At 44.8% G+C, this 17,720-nt stretch overlaps 1 protein-coding gene across 2 annotated transcripts in view; it reads left to right on the top strand.

Annotated features, from left to right (window-relative positions):
- EXOC1 (exocyst complex component 1) overlaps positions 1 to 1,087 on the top strand; it is a 99,972-nt gene extending 98,885 nt beyond the window's left edge. For both annotated transcript variants that reach the window (XM_069744452.1, XM_069744451.1), the window contains one exon: positions 743 to 1,087. In XM_069744452.1, the coding sequence (XP_069600553.1) occupies positions 743 to 895 (153 nt within the window). In that variant the 3' untranslated portion in view covers positions 896 to 1,087. The remainder of the gene's footprint in view (positions 1 to 742) is intronic.
- The last annotated feature ends 16,633 nt before the right edge of the window (positions 1,088 to 17,720 follow it).

The raw sequence follows: 17,720 nt of genomic DNA, 5'->3' as shown, positions 1-17,720 counted from the left end.
CTCGACTGTGCATGCCAGCCTCTAGCAATGTAGAGTCTTGGTGTATGGCAATGGGTGGGGAACATTCCGCAAAGTTCTTTCCTCCGGTCCCCGTCAGCGACAGTCCCAGTGTTTCCTATAATGTATATGGGCCATGTACAGCCCCCCCTGTGAGGCGTGTGCGCCCCCAGGCCCCCCCGTGAGGCGTGTGCGCCCCCAGGCCCCCCCGTGAGGCGTGTGCGCCCCCAGGCCCCCCCGTGAAGCGTGTGCGCCCCCAGGCCCCCCCGTGAGGGGTGTGCGCCCCCAGGCCCCCCCGTGAGGCGTGTGCGCGCCCCCAGGCCCCCCCGTGAGGCGTGTGCGCGCCCCCAGGCCCCCCCGTGAGGCGTGTGCGCGCCCAGGCCCCCCCGTGAGACGTGCGCGCCCCCAGCATCTTCTCTTCAAAATTCATCATAAAAAATCAACTGTGCTCCAGATCGACAAAAAAAAGATTTCCCACTCCTGGTAAATGGGTGCCTCATCACTGTGGTGGTGTACTGAGGAGGAGGAGGTGGGAGGCAATGGACCCCTGTTCTAGTGAACCTTCTCATTAAATTGAACCTTTAAAAGTAATGGGGAAAAACTGTCTCGTCCACAGAGCGGTATGTTGTAATTGTTAGTTCTCTTATCTGAATTTTTCTTTATTGTAATGAATTTAGTATTGACACCTGTATGTGACGCTGCTGTGTCCTTACCAATGTGATGTGGCGCCTCTTCTGTTCCCCAGGTGGTGTGGCACACCATGCAAGATGAATTTATCCGCCAGTATAAGCACTTTGAAGGTTTGATTGAGAAATGTTACACCGGAGCCGGCATCACCATGGAATTCACCATCCAAGACATCCTGGAGTATTTCTCTAGTATTGCACAATCTCATTAGGAAAGCTGGACACATTTAGGGCAATATTCCGAGAAAAACTGATTTACCTACAGAACCTCAAGGTGCGGTTCACGACTCCTTGGATACATTGACTCTACGCACTGTGCGCCACCACCATATATTATAGCATCATCTACTAGTTTTGTTTTTTCCTGGAGATTTTCTTCAAATAAAAAAGCACTTTAAGTGTCATATGCGTGAAAGAGGATGACTGAAAGCTGAAAAAAGACGTCCGTAGCCCAAACACTGGCGTCCATAACAGGACTACAATTATGGTAGTGTGCGAATAGGTCAGCAAGGAACAAACTCCATTTTGCTTTAGCCAGCCACAAATCATCTCATTGTGATCCTGATTGAAATGAAACAGACCGCAGGAAATAAAGCGGTGTCATCATCTTCTGTTAATTCTCAGTTTTTACTATTTGTGGGATAGTTTTGTGGCAATAAGGCCTCCATGGCGGCTGCCGCTGGTTGTCATTCCTGAAGTAAATCTGCCTAATTCTGCAGTGGTGTATTTGCAGATTCTGTGATGTTGCAGACATGGATGACCTCTTCATCGTGAGCTGTAATGTTGGCCGCACTGATGGTTGCAGGGCTTGTATGGAGTTAAACAGAATTAACCACTTCCCGCCGCTTTCCTTTTTTCGTTTTTCGCTCCCCTCCTTCCCAAAGCCATAACTTTTTTATTTTTTCATCAATTTGGCCATGTGAGGGCTTATTTTTTGCGGGACGAGTTGTACTTTTGAACGACACCATTGGTTTTACCATGTCTTGTACTAGAAAATGGGGAAAAAATTCCAAGTGCGGTGAAATTGCAAAAAAAGTGCAATCCCACACTTGTTTTTGGTTTGGCTTTTTTGCTAGCTTCACTAAATGCTAAAACTGATATTATGATTCTCCAGGTCATTACGAGTTCATAGACACCAAACATGTCTAGGTTATTTTTTATCTAAGTGGTGAAAAAAAATTCAAAACTTTACTAAAAAAAAAAATAAATGTGCCATTTTCCGATACTCGTGGCGTCTCCATTTTTCGTGATCTGGGGTCGGGTGAGGGCTTATTTTTTGCGTGCCGAGATGACGTTTTTCATGATACCACATTTGTGCAGATACGTTCTTTTGATCGCCCGTTATTGCATTTTAATACAATGTCACGGCGACCACAAAAATGTCATTCTGGCGTTTCGAATTTCTTTCTCGCTACGCCGTTTAGCGATCAGGTTAATGCTTTTTTTTAATTGATCGGCGATTCTAAATGCAGCGATACCAAATATGGGTAGGTTTCATTTTTTTTTTTTTTTTATTATTGTTTTATTTTGGATGGGGCGAAAGGGGGGTGATTTAAACTTTTATATTTTTTTTATTTTTTTTCATATTTTTACTTTTGCCATGCTTCATTTGTATCCATGGGAGGCTAGAAGCTGGCACAACTCGATCGGCTCTGCTACATAGCAGCGATCATCAGATCACTGCTATGTAGCTGAATTGCAGGCTTGCTATGAGCGCTGACCACAGGGGGGCGCTCACAGCAGGCCGGCATCAGTAACCATAGAGGTCTCAAGGACCTCAATGGTTACCATCCTGATGCATCGCCGACCCCCAATCATGTGACGGGGGTCGGCAATGCGGTCATTTCTGGCCCCGTGGCAGGAAGCGGTAGTTAAGTGCCGCTGTCAGCGTTTGACAGCGGCATTTAACAGGTTAATAGCGGCGGTTGAATCGCGATTTCACCCGCCGCTATTGCGCGCACATGTCAGCTGTACAAAACAACGGAGATGTCGCGACTTTGATGTGGGCTCACCGCCGGAGCCCGCATCAAAGGGGGAGACACGACATGTGCCGTACTAGTACGGTGCATGTCGTGAAGGGGTTAAAGAGGTTGTCTGCATTGGAAAATCCCTTCTTGATTTTATGTGGCATGTGCAGATTGATTGTGCTGTTTGGCTGAGAACCTCTACACGCTACTTCCTCAGAAATAACACGTGCCAACGCCAGGCGACCCTGGCTGCTGCAAATATTGAGTAACCTTGCAGCGCCACCACAGGGAAAACACAATTGTACAATGCAAAGACATGTTTAGGTTCCCACAGGGAGAGGTATTCTAATAATCTCCATCAGAGCAGTTTTACGCTGATTAGTAGATCCGTTCCGACTACCGAGCCTCCTGACCTTCACTGATTGCCACATATGTTGACTCCGATCAGGAGACTGGGCAGTCAGAGTACACACCACGTGAAACCAGCCTTAAAGATAATACATCCAATCCTGTTTTGCTCTATTAAAGTTTATTTCCAGCCAGGGGTATCACTATAGCAGTTTCAGGGGTATCAGGCCCTGGAACCTAGAGGGCTCAAAAGGTCTTTCCGGGTCCATAGGAACAGCCTATTAAACACCTGTAATAGTTTGGGGCCCTGTTGATGATTTTTCTTTGGGAACATGAGCTTCACGTTATGAAGCAAGATCAGAGTGTTCCTGCCCGCAATTCTTCCACTTCACATAAACAGAGTAGCTCTTGCTGACAGGCTGCTCCGTCCATGGGGCGTGACTGCCAGTGTCAAGCTGATTGACATCCAGCTCCTCGCAGTTAGTCAGCGGAGAGATGGCTGTCCATCGGTATGACGCTGGCAGTCATGCACCATCAACGGAGCAGAAGAGAAGTGACTGCTCTATCAATGTGACGTGATGCTGAATCGCCGGCAGGAGCGGTCTGTGACCTCTTTGAGCCAGCAAAGATCGGCAGGGGCTAGTACAGGTCCTTCTCAAAAAATTAGCATATAGTGTTAAATTTCATTATTTACCATAATGTAATGATTACAATTAAACTTTCATATATTATAGATTCATTATCCACCAACTGAAATTTGTCAGGTCTTTTATTGTTTTAATACTGATGATTTTGGCATACAACTCCTGATAACCCAAAAAACCTGTCTCAATAAATTAGCATATCAAGAAAAGGTTCTCTAAACGACCTATTACCCTAATCTTCTGAATCAACTAATTAACTCTAAACACATGCAAAAGATACCTGAGGCTTTTATAAACTCCCTGCCTGGTTCATTACTCAAAACCCCCATCATGGGTAAGACTAGCGACCTGACAGATGTCAAGAAGGCCATCATTGACACCCTCAAGCAAGAGGGTAAGACCCAGAAAGAAATTTCTCAACAAATAGGCTGTTCCCAGAGTGCTGTATCAAGGCACCTCAATGGTAAGTCTGTTGGAAGGAAACAATGTGGCAGAAAACGCTGTACAACGAGAAGAGGAGACCGGACCCTGAGGAAGATTGTGGAGAAGTGGAAACATCCAGAGCCACCGTGCACAGGCGTGTGCAGGAAATGGGCTACAGGTGCCGCATTCCCCAGGTAAAGCCACTTTTGAACCATAAACAGCGGCAGAGGCGCCTGACCTGGGCTACAGAGAAGCAGCACTGGACTGTTGCTAAGTGGTCCCAAGTACTTTTTTCTGATGAAAGCAAATTTTGCATGTCATTCGGAAATCAAGGTGCCAGAGTCTGGAGGAAGACTGCTGAGAAGGAAATGCCAAAATGCCTGAAGTCCAGTGTCAAGTACCCACAGTCAGTGATGGTGTGGGGTGCCATGTCAGCTGCTGGTGTTGGTCCACTGTGTTTCATCAAGGGCAGGGTCAATGCAGCTAGCTATCAGGAGATTTTGGAGCACTTCATGCTTCCATCGGCTGAAATGCTTTATGGAGATGAAGATTTCATTTTTCAGCACGACCTGGCACCTGCTCACAGTGCCAAAACCACTGGTAAATGGTTTACTGACCATGGTATTACTGTGCTCAATTGGCCTGCCAACTCTCCTGACCTGAACCCCATAGAGAATCTGTGGGATATTGTGAAGAGAAAGTTGAGAGACGCAAGACCCAACACTCTGGATGAGCTTAAGGCCGCTATTGAAGCATCCTGGGCCTCCATAACATCTCAGCAGTGTCACAGGCTGATTGCCTCCATGCCACGCCGCATTGAAGCAGTCATTTCTGCCAAAGGATTCCCGACCAAGTATTGAGTGCATAACTGAACATTATTATTTGATGTTTTTTTTTGTTTGTTATTAAAAAACACTTTTATTTGATTGGATGGGTAAAATATGCTAATTTATTGAGACAGGTTTTTTGGGTTATCAGGAGTTGTATGCCAAAATCATCAGTATTAAAACAATAAAAGACCTGACAAATTTCAGTTGGTGGATAATGAATCTATAATATATGAAAGTTTAATTGTAATCATTACATTATGGTAAATAATGAAATTTAACACTATATGCTAATTTTTTGAGAAGGACCTGTATTTAGAGAAAAATAAAATAATCCTGGATAACCTCTTTAACTCTTTTCCTAATGTGACTAATGGGTATTTCTTAGATAACCCGGAATAGAATCAGAAGAATAGAATTTTTGCAATCCTGACAGCAAATAATGTCTTAGGCTTATTTCTGCGGTTTCTCTCCTGTACACTCCTCATTTCCATGGGTGGATCTTTCTGTAACAGATTTTTTAAGTTTTTTCCCAGTAATTGTAAAGTCATTTACACTGCCAAGGATCCTTCACTTGGTATTTAAGAAGGGAGATTTGGATATTGTACTGTTTTCATTAATCTTCTCGAACACTGGTTAATATTATCGCTGGTTTTTGCTTGATTTTTTTTTGGGAGGGGTGAAGGCTAAAATTAAATCCTTTTGGTTAAAAAAGTGAATTTTCTCCTTTTTTGTGTCACTTACGTTAATTCATTTGTTGGGTTTCCTCCAGATTTCACTATAAATATATCTGTATTTTACTTTGATGTTTTTATTAAAATAGAGTACGGCTGGATTCACAACCGTCGCTTTGAATTTATGTGAAGTCTTTGTTACTTTTTAATGTTGTTGTTTGTTTTGTTTTTTGTTTAAGACCAAGAATGCTTAATTTTAAATCTACAATGAAATATTTAATGCAAATCTTTCATGACAAAAACGCTGTTAATTTGCAGGATAAAGGTATTCTAAAACCGCACTGAAAGCCCGGCTATCGGGAGGAAACTATCTTTATTCCTCCCGGCAGCCTCCGGCTTTCAGTCACAGAGGTGCAGCCGGCACGACCCGCTGAAACTACCGCATTAAGGCATTTCTGCACTAAAATTGTATGTAATCCACACATAATAATCTTTATTTTTTTTTTATATAGCGCTAAGATATTCCGCAGCGCTTTACAGGTTGCACACATTATCATCGCTGTCCCCGTTGGGGCTCACAATCTACACACATGGCTGTGTCAAATACCAGAAAGTATAACAAAAACAACTTTATTTAAAACATGACATGCCAAGAAAAGACAAAAGCCACCAGGTCAAAAACACATGAAAAAAACGCATTAAAAAACACAGTGAAAAAATGCAATTACCTGAATTTACCTAAAAGGAGCAGAAATTCTGCAACATCGAAAACTCACTAAATACTCACCTTGGGAACGTACGCTTATAACTTGGGATCATTGATGCCGTGTGGTGAGTGTGCTGTATCATCATGCAGACTGGCATCACTAACCTGCATGCATTTTGCTTACCATGAAAAAACAATCTAATCCTCATTGTGCCTGTGCACTTCGCCTACAGAATATGGAGCTTTTCCCGATATTTTCTTTAACTGTGCCGTAAACGCATATTCTGACAGAGGCCAAAAGTGTGTTCATTTGATTTCTCCCTGGCTGCTGTGCACCGGCATACCATTTGTACAGTAGCATTCAAAATAATATCAGTTCAATATAAGTAACCAGATTGATCACTGCTTTTGGTCTAAATTATATCACCACATGTCAAACAATTTACCAGTTGGTGCAGTAGACTAGATGCTAAGAAAATCAACAGACTCCGCATTCATGATCTGCAGGTTTTTGAGTTTGTGTACTAGCATAATTGAGAGGGGGTGTGATCAAAATAATAACAGTGTTGAGTTAAATCATTCTGTGAAGAATCAGGTGACCCTTGTTTAACCCCTTTGAGACGAAGCCTGTTTTCACCCTAATGACCAAGCCAATTTTTACAATTCTGACCACTGTCACTTTGAGGTCATAACTCTGGAACGCTTCAACGGATCCCGGTGATTCTGACACTGTTTTCTCGTGACATATTGTTCTTTATGATGGTGGTAAAATTTCTTCGATATGACTTGTATTTATTTGTGAAAAAAAAAAAACATTTGGCGGAAATTTCGCAATTTTCAAACTTTTAGCTTTTATGCCCTTAAATTAGAGAGTCATATCACACAAAATAATTAATAAATAACATTACCCACATGTCTGCTTTATATCAGCACAATTTTAGAAACATACATTTTTTTTGTTAGGATGTTATAAGGGTTAAAAGTTGACCAGCGATTTCTCATTTTTACAACAAAATTTGCAAAAGCATTTTTTTAGGGACCACCTCACACTTGAAGTGACTTTGAGGGGCCTATATGACAGAAAATGCCGAAAAGTGACACCATTCTAAAAACTGCACCCCTCAGGATACTCAAAACCACATTCAAGAAGTTTATTAACCCTTCAGGTGATTCACAGGAATTTTTGGAATGTTTTTTTAAAAAAATTAACTTTTTTTTTCACAAAAAAATTACTTCAGATCGAATTTGTTTTATTTTTACTAAGGGTAATAGGAGAAATTGGAACCCAATAAGTTGTACAATTTGTCCTTAGTAAGCTGATACCTCATATATGCAGGTAAACGATTGTTTAGGGCACGGCAGAGGTCAGAAGGGAAGAAGCGCCATTGACTTTTCAATGCAAAATTGGCTGGAATTCAGATCGGACATCTTGTCGCGTTTGGAGAGCCCTTCATGTGCCTAAACAGTGGAAACCCCCCACAAGTTACACCATTTTGGAAAGTAGACCCCCTAAGGAACTTATCTAGATGTGTGATGAGCACTTTGAACCCCCAAGTGCTTCACAGAAGTTTAGAATGTAGAGCCGTAAAAATAAAAAAATGATTTTTTTCATAAAAATCTCCCCCTCCCCCCCCAAAAAAAATTTTTCATTTTACCAAGGGTAACAGGAGAAATTGGACCCCAAACGTTGTTGTGCAATTTGTCCTGAGTATGCTGATACTCCATATGTGGGGGGGAACCACCATTTGGGTGCAAGGCAGAGCTCGGAATGGAAGGAGCGCTGTTTTGGAATGCAGACTTTGATGGAATGGTCTGCGAGTGTCACGTTGCGTTTGCAGTGCCCCTGATGTACCTAAATAGTAGAAACCCCCCACAAGTGACCCTATATTGGAAACTAGACCCCCCAAGGAACTTATCTAGATGCGGTGTGAGAACTTTGAGCCCCCAAGTGTTTCACTAAAGTTTATAACGCAGAGCCGAGAAAATCTTTTTTTTTTCACAAAAATGATATTTTAGCCCACAGTTTTGTATTTTCCCAAGGGTAAAGGGAAAAATTGGACCGCAAAAGTTGTTGTCCAATTTGTTCTGAGTACGATGATACCCCATATGTGGAGGTAAACCACTGTTTGGGCGCACGGCAGAGCTCATAAGGGACGAAGCACCATTTTACTTTCTCAACGAAGAATTGGCTGGAATTGAGATCGGACGTGATGTCGCGTTTGGAGAGCCCCTGATGTGCCTAAACCAGGGGTCCCCAACTCCAGGCCTCGAGGGCCGCCAACAGTGCAGGTTTTCAGGATTTCTTTAGTATTGCATCGGTGGTAATGTGATCATCTGCACAGGTGATGATTCCAACCCCTGTGCAATACTAAGGAAATCCTGAAAACCTGCACTGTTGGCGGCCCTCGAGGCCTGGAGTTGGGGACCACTGGCCTAAACAGTGGAAACCTCCCAATTCTAACTCCAACCCGAACACACCCCTAACCCTAATTCAACCATAACCCTAACCACGCCCTAACCACGCCCTAACCCAAACATGCCCCTAATCCAAACTCTAACCACACCCCTAACCCCAACACACCCCTAACCCTAATCCCAACCGTAAACGTAATCCAAACCCTAGCCCCAACCCTAACCCTAAATTTAGCCCTAACCCTAATTTTAGCCCCAACCTAACCCTAATTTTAGCCCCAACCTAACCCTAATTTTAGCCCCAACCCTAACTTTAGCCCCAACCATAATGGGAAAATGGAAATAAATACATTTTTTTTATTTTATTATTTTTCCCTAACTAAGGGGGTGATGAAGGGGGGTTTGATGTTTGGCAGCTGTCACACACTAAAAGACGTTTTTTATTGCAAAAAATAGTTTTTGCATCACCATATTTTGAGAGCTATAATTTTTTCCATATTATGGCCCACAGAGTCATGTGAGGTCTTGTTTTTTGCTGGACGAGTTGACGTTTTTATTGGTACCATTTGCGGGCACACGGCATTTTCGTAGATTTTTATTCCGATGTTTGGGTGGCAGAATGAACAAAAACCAACAATTCCTGAATTTCTTTTCATGTGGTAAAGTTGATAAATCAGTTTTATTCTTCGGCTCAGTACGATTACAGTGATATCTCATTTTTTTATGTTTTGGCGCTTTTACCCAATAAAAACTTTTATAGAAAAAATAATTTTTGCATTGCTTTATTCTGAGAGCTATAACTTTTTTATTTCTCCTTCGCCTCATTGGGGGACACAGACCGTGGGTGTATGCTGCTGCCACTAGGAGGCTGACACTAAGTGATACAAAGAAAGTTAGCTCCTCCGCTGCAGTATACACCCTCCTGCTGGCTCTCAGCTAACCAGTTCTTGCTTAGTGTCTGTAGGAGGCACACGGGTCTGTTTCAGACTTCATGGTTTTTATTTTATTTTTTACTTTTCTGTAAATTTTTATTTTTTAATTAACGGAGTGAAGGGGGCGACGGATCCTTTCAAGGCTCCTATCTTCCCCGAACCATCAACAGGCGAGAACGCAAAGTGTCGCCTCCCCGTACCCTCTCCTGCGACGTGGGAAGCCATGCCTGAGCTCACTTCAGGGGCAACGGTTCCTTTCAAGGTCCCGATCTCCCCACACCAGCAGCAGGCGACCACATGGAGTGTCGCCTCCATGTATCCTCTCCTGGAACCAGGCCTAATGCCGGACAACTGGCCCTGTCCACCCGGAATGAACTCCGTGGATGTACAGAGGCCCCTCTTTATGGCGTCCGAGCAGCCCCCACTGTCCCACCACTATGAAAGCGGATGGCACAAGGAGGCGGACGGTTCCTCTCCACCTCCCTAACAAAGGGATGATGGATTGAGGTTTATCCCTGCACCGTCCACGCTGCACAGAACAGCTTTGAAACCCACATCCGCGGCGGCTCCATGCCGGGATGCGCACCGATGGTGAGTGGATCCATCTTCAGAGGGATATTCACATGCTGACAGGCAGCATCAGCCACCTCCCTGAGGTAACAGCTCCGGCCAGCTGCAATAATTTAGCCCCCGACTTCGGCCCATGTGTAGGCCGCATCCCGGAAGCCTCGCCTGCAATATGGCGCCCTGAGGCGGCTCCGCCCGCTTTTCTGGCGCTTCTCGCCTGGATCGCTCCTCACTTCTACCGCTGGTGTCGCCTGCCGGCTACAGAAATTTAGTCCCCGGCTTGGGCCTATTCAACATCGTGTCCGTGGCTCCGCCCCCCGAATTGGCGCTTCTCACTCTGCGAGATTTTTATCAACTCTGCAACTCCCGGTGGCCATCTTGGTCCACCTGGCTGGCTCACGCTGGGACGACGGTTTCTGCATTAAAAGGGCACATCGACTCTACATTAGTACCTGACCAGTCCCTCGACAAGTATAAAGGCACAATGACCAGTATTCCCTGGTCTTAATGGTTCATGTCCAGTATTCCTTGGTCTTAAAGGTGCATGTCCAGTATTCTCTGGTCTTAAAGGCGTATGAGCAGTATTCCCTGGTCTTACAGGTGCATGTCCAGTATTCTCTGGTCTTAAAGGCACATGACCAGTATTCCCTGGTCTTAAAGGTGCATGACCAGTATTCTCTGGCATTAAAGGCACATGACCAGTATTCCATGGTCTTAAAGGTGAATGGCCAGTATCCCCTGGTCTTAAAAACGCATGACCAGTATTCCCTGGTCTTAAAGGCGCATGACCAGTATTCCCTGGTCTTAAAGGCACATGACCAGTATTCCCTGGTCTTAAGGGTGCATGATCAATCCGAGGAGCCCTCCGCCGCCAACCCCAGCTTATCCCAGAGTACCTAGTTCCCCTTAGTGGACTTCGTCACTGACCACAATCAATGGTTCTCTGACCAAGAGATTGAATCCCTCCGTGTACACTCTGTGGCTCGGGGTGCTCGCAGGACCGATATATATGGTCCCTATCCTTCATGGGAGCCGTCGGCTAGCAGGGGCCGCAAGTATTCTAGAAACGTACAGGCGTCTAGAAACATACAGGCATCTAGAAAACGGAAGTTTTCGTTTCCTGCTCCCTCACCAATGATTTGATGACAAGGCTCTGAATATGGATCGGATATTGACTGAACTTGCCAGAGCTTCAGAGAAGAGTAACCAATCTCGGTACATTGATGAAGACTCTGGCTCTGCTCTAGACTACACAGTGTCCCTCAGAGGGTGACTAAACTCCTTCGTAGAGCATTTGCCATTCAGTCCGGATAAGCGATTCACTGAACAGAAGCCTCTACGTGGGACGCCATGCCTGGCCTGATTTTTAAGGGCGACGGGTCCTTTAAAGGACACCGATCTCCCCACACTATCAACAGACGTGCACACGGAGTGTCGTCTCCATGTTTCCTCTCTGCACCCAGGCCTAACACCAGACAACCTGTCCTGTCCACCCGGAGACCTGAACTCTGGATGTACAAAGGCAGCCATTTTGGTGTACGAGCACTCCCCTCTGCACCGAGGGTGTACTCACCATAAAATCCTTTTCTCCGAGCCATTCATTGGGGGACACAGCTCCCACCCTGGTATTAGCTTATGCTTGTTTTTATAATCTGATATGCTATACTCTCATATATAATATGACATTCCGTAAGCTAAATCTGATATGCTATACTCTCATATATAATATGACATGCTTATGTTGTTATTGATCTCCTACTGCTTTGCACCGAACTGGTTAGCTGAGAGCCAGCAGGAGGGTGTATACTGCAGGGGAGGAGCCAACTTTCTTTGTATCACTTAGTGTCAGCCTCCTAGTGGCAGCAGCAGCATACACCCACGGTCTGTGTCCCCCAATGAATGGTTCGGAGAAAAGGATTTTACGGTGAGTACACAAAAATCCCTATTTTTCTGCTCATGGAGCTGTATGGCGGCTTCTTTTTTGCGGGACAGGATGACTTTTTCATCAGTACCATTTCTATCTACACCTGTCTTTTTGATTGCTTTTATTGCACTTTTTGTTCGGCGGCATGATGATAAAGCATTGTTTTTCCCTGTTTTTTTTTATGGTGTTCATTAAACCCAAAAACCCCACCCCCAGAGGTGAACCATACTGGAAACCACAGATAAGACCGACAGGGATAAAGTAAACTGCACCACAAAGCAAACTATCAGGATGACACAAAGGGTGTGTGAGAGATGCAAAATACAAATAGGGAAAATGACAAACAACTAGGTATACTTCACCAGACTCCAACTGGATGCTACTCCAACACAGGACCGGTATGCAAGAGGCACGCAAATGCTATAGTCTGCATCCAGTAATGTTCTGAGCCATACTTAAAGGGAGAAGGCGTTCCCAGCAGCGTCAACCTTCAATTGACACTAATCAAAAAGTTAACTCCTGCAAAGCTGAACATCAGAGAACACAGCTGACGCCCAAATTCAGGCTGAGCAACAGGAAGGTCTAAGACTGCACAACAGAGTCCAAAATAGGCATGACAGTATCCTGACCTCTACGAGAGACTCCAGGACCCTCATGACGCCGTGGACCTGGTTTATCAGGGTGACGACGATGAAAAACGGCAACTAGTAGATCAGCATGGATATCTGTCGCAGGCACTCAAGTCCTCTCCTCTGGACCATAGCCTAGCCAATGCACCAGATATTGTAGAGAACGAAGAATGATACGAGAGTCAACAATCCTGGGTACCTCAAACTCTAAAGAGCCATCCACTAAGACTGGCGGCTGAAGAGCAGCAGTCGCATCCCCCGAACCCACAAACTTCTTCAAAAGAGACTTATGGAAAACATTATGAATCCTGTACACAGCAGGTAAGTCAAACTGGAAGGCCAGTGGGTTAATGACAGCCAAAATTATGAACCGACCGATAAAGCGTGGACCCAACTTAAGTTATGGTAATGAGTTTGATGTTCCTAGTGGATAACCACACCAAATCACCCACAACCAGGTCCCGACTAGGCACATGTTTACAATTAGCCACACGCTTGTATCTAGAACCCATACTAAGTAAATGCTGTTTAACTCTCCTCCATGTAGACGATAATTACGCAACAACCCAATCCTCCTCAGGGACCCTGGGAGAACACCCTTGACGAAGAGTACAGAACTGAAGATGCAGACCACAAACACAAGAAAGGAGACTCCCCAGAGGACGATAATTATTAATGGCAAACTCTGCGAGAGGAAGGAAATCAGACCACAAAGCAGCGCAAATACTGTTCTAGATTTTGATTCATGCGCTCTGTCCGTTCAACTGAGGATGAAAAGCTGACGAGTGAGACAATTTAATCCCCAAGCGAGAACAGAAAGCTTTCCAGAAATTAGTAACAAACTGTGTACCCCTATCAGATACAATGTCAGACGGAACCTGACAAATTCACGTATGAATATCTGAGCCAGTGTTTTGGCATTGGGTAAGGATGGTAGTGCAACAAAATGTGTCATTTTAGAAAAACGGTCGACCACAACTAAAATAAGTGTTAACAGCAGAGGAAGGTAGATCCGTTATAAAATCCATGGAAATATCTGTCCATGGTTTGCTTGGCACACTATACGGAAGCAAAGTACCAGAAGGCCAAGAGTGTGAAGACTTGGAACGCGCACAAGCGGAACAGGCTGATACATATGAGGCGACATCCCTCCGAATTTTGGGCCACCAAAATCGACACAACAGAAGCTCCAATGAGCCCTTAAACCATGGATGACGAGCCAGGACCAAATCATGATGCTCCCCCAACACCTTAAGATAAAGGTGCCGAGGAACAAAAAACCTGTTAACCGTTAACCGGAAGATCTAGCGGTACCTCCTCCTGAGCCTCAGCTATCTCAGCTTCCACCTCAGTGCTAAGAGCTGACACTACAACACCCTTCTGGAGGATAGGAACTGGCTCTTCATGTAGTTCTCCACCATGAAAATTTCTGGACAAAACATTGGCCTTAATGTATTTAGTACCCGGTCGGAAAGTAACAAAGAAATTGAACCTGTTAAAGAACTGTGACCAGCGAGCCTGTCTAGATGAAAGACTCTTGGCTGACTAGAGCAGATACAAGAGATTCTTGTGGTCAGTAATCACTGTTACAGGATGAGCGGCCCCTTCCAAGAAAGGCTAGCAATTCCTTGCTACCTATATCATAATTGCGCTCAGCTGGTGACAACTTCTTTGAGAAAAAGGCACAAGGACGCAATTTAACAGACGGGCCTGGAGACAACCCCACCCTGACCTCAGAAGCATCCACCTCCACAGTAAAGGGAAGGGACACATCCGGCTGAACCAGGGTGGGCGCCGAAGGAAAGCTTCTTTTCAAACAATCAAAAGCGTGCACAGCACTCTCAGATCAGTTAGTAAAGTCTGTACCCTTTTTAGTCATGTCGGTTAGAAATGATGTCTCCTAAAAATGGTAATTCTTGTACATCGAAAAAACACTTTTGAAGCTTGGCATAAAGCTTGTTCTCCTGGTGTAATTGCAACACCTGTTTAACAATCTCCATATGGGAATCGTGGTCAAACGAATAAATGAGTATGTTACCTAAATAAGTAATCACAAAATTACCCAGAAGTGAGCGAATACATCATTTATAAAATGCTGAAAAACTGACGGTGTGTTGGTTAAACCAAAAGGCATTACTAAATTTTCAAACTGACTCTCAGGAGTATTAAAAGCTGTCTTCAACTCATCCCCTGACGAACTCATAAGATTGTACGCCCCTGAGGTCAAGTTTAGTAAACCATTTGGCACCCGACGCCTGATAAAACAGATCCAGAATCGGTGGCATAGGATATCGAGGGTCTGAGAGCTCATTTTACAAGAGCGGTGGCAACCTCCTGGGCAGAAAGATTAGAGGTATCAATAGAGCAGATTTGTAAGGCTGCCACATGGTCATCACTTCTACCTTTTTCAAAAACGATCGGCTGAACCTAGCCTCTTCTTCTGACAACCTTCGGGAGAAGGATCTACAGGCTGTGGTCCTTCCCTAAAGCTACATTTCTCTGTAATTCTCTCTGTGGTGCTGTCATGGGGGAAGGAGAAAGACATAGTTACTTACCGGTAACAGGATTTCTCACAGCCCATGACAGCACACGTTTATTCCCTCCTGTCACGTGTGGGTGAGCATGGTTTCACTGTTTGTGGTGTGATTTATGTATAAACACGGTGTTTTTCTGATAAGCAATATGATAAAGACATATAATTGTTGTCATTAACCTGGAGGTATTCCTATACTCTGTAAACCAACTGATGCGAGGGAGAAGTACTGCACTTTTATCTGTAGGTTCCTGTCCCTGAAGGGCGGATCCCCTTCCTCCATGGTGGTGTCATGGGCTCTGAGAAATCCCGTTACCTGTAAGTATTTCTTTCTATTCTGTCATTATCTTCTGCAGTAACATTGAACCTTTCTTTTCTTGGAACATGAGCTTCAGTGTAGCTATTCTATCCTGAACCTTTGCACCTTTTCCTCTAACAGAGTCATAAGCTTGTATTTCTGGAACACAAAGTTTCTTTCACTCTGACAAGTTTGTATACATATAGCACACATTGCAGTACACCATATGGGTAATCTCCATATTAAAAAAAATTATTTCTGTGGAATTGCCTGTTTGACGATTTCCTCCAAGCAGCTCGATCCAGCCGCACCAAAAGATCATCAGACTCGCAGCGACTCTTATCTCTTCCGAGAATGCACCAGGAATATGCAAATGATCTACCTTGAGCTTCAATTCTGGGTTTTGATGGGAGGAAGGAAGTATGAAGTACTTATAGAAATAAAAAGAACAACAATGTTAGAAAGGAGGGATCGAATAAGACCTAGGACCCCTTTATCTCCGTGAGACGAAGAGTCAAGTTCTTCTGGAAGATTAAAAATAACAATCTTAGGAAGGAGAGTCTCCCTATGGGTCAAGGGACAAGTTATTCTGGTAAAGGATATAAAAGGGGGTCCTGGCCCTTTTAAAGAGTAAGAAGACAGATCGGAGTCTAGGTCTGACTGTACAAAAGCCAGGAAGGAAGAGAAAAGGACAGTGGGTAATTATGAAGAAACCTGGCCGGAGAAAACCTGCAGCCTAGAAGGCTGTGGTTTCTGCAGTCATGATACAAACTAAGGCTGAGAATTCTAGAGGAAGAAGGGACCCTGAGAAAGCAGATCTGGACAGTCTGAGTGTGTCCATAGGACAATTACAGGCTCTCCTGGGCCAGTCCGTAAAGTTGACCCCAGGAGTCAAACTGTGGAGAGAAGTGGAACATTGAGCTCTGCCCAAATCACAAGACTGCTCTATTTAGAGTTCCTCTCTGGAGATTAAGTCATGGCTATTGCATATGGGGTGGACCCTGAACTTTGGAGGGGTGGTACAAGGGAGGACTCCTGGTCTTTTCAGCGGTCCTGGGTCTTGAGCTGCTTGAAGACAACTCCCCAACCATGGAGACCAGTATCCAGGTGAGGGGAGGGGGGGAACTGGCTCCTCCCAGTCAGGGGATGCTTCGACTGAAGGGGGAGAACTAAACTTTGATACACAGATGGACCGTCCCGTCCATTGCAAAGGGAGGATAGAGTTGCTTCCAATGTCACCAACACACTCGTGAAGAGATGATGGGAGTAAGAAAACAAGGGAGCAGGAAGATGGTCACAGAAGAGACTAAATCTCAAGGGGAATGCTCTGATGAGGATATCTTTACCTGTCTCTGGAAATGGAAAATAACTAACTAGCCACGTGGTAAGTGGGATAGAGCTGGCTTGAGAAGTGACTCTAATGTCCTGAGAGGCGGATGTTCTCTTGGCGAAATAGTATAGAATCGGCAAGAGACACAACCTTGATGAGGCCCTTGTCTGGTAGGAGGTTGATTAGTCCAGACTGTGGAATCAGGTGCTCACATCTTGAGGCGTCTGGAAGCCCTCCGTCTATTTCGGTACCAGAATGGCGACAGCCGTAAAAGGAAAAAAGGTGAATACTCTGTATGCGGGATGGTGCAATCCTCCTGAGCTAAGCCTCCTTACAACTGAATATTCTGTTGGGAGCTGCCAACAACTGTAATTAGAGAGAAAACTGAAATAATGACTCATGTAGGTACATCGCTCCGCTAAGTCCAACAACTTTTTTGCAGGAGCCCCACAGGGAAAATTAAAACAGGAACACGGGTAGACAGAGACAATGCTGCCAACCCAAGAGCAGTAAGACTAGTCTCTTGAGGGCTAATCCTGAGAACTCTGAGAGCCGAGGTAGCTGCGTGGTTCCGACACCAAAGGAGGAGGCTTAGGACTGTTTCCTTGTGAGAAAAGGGAGTAATCCTGGATAATGCAGAGTGCAAAGGGGATCCAGCCGTGGAGCTGGAGTGCGCCCATTTCCTGGACCTCTTGCGTGATCTGCCATAGCTGCATGCATCTGATTCATCTCGGGAAATGATCAGAGCAACCGAGGTGGAGAACTTGTTAGGCAGTTGCGTTACCAAGGGCTGGGATTAGTGTTGAGCCACCTCCCTAGTGTT

The sequence above is a fragment of the Ranitomeya imitator genome, chromosome 1 (assembly GCF_032444005.1).
Source record: "Ranitomeya imitator isolate aRanImi1 chromosome 1, aRanImi1.pri, whole genome shotgun sequence".
Taxonomy (NCBI): Eukaryota; Metazoa; Chordata; class Amphibia; order Anura; family Dendrobatidae; genus Ranitomeya; species Ranitomeya imitator.
This window is presented reverse-complemented; position numbering and strand designations above follow the sequence as displayed.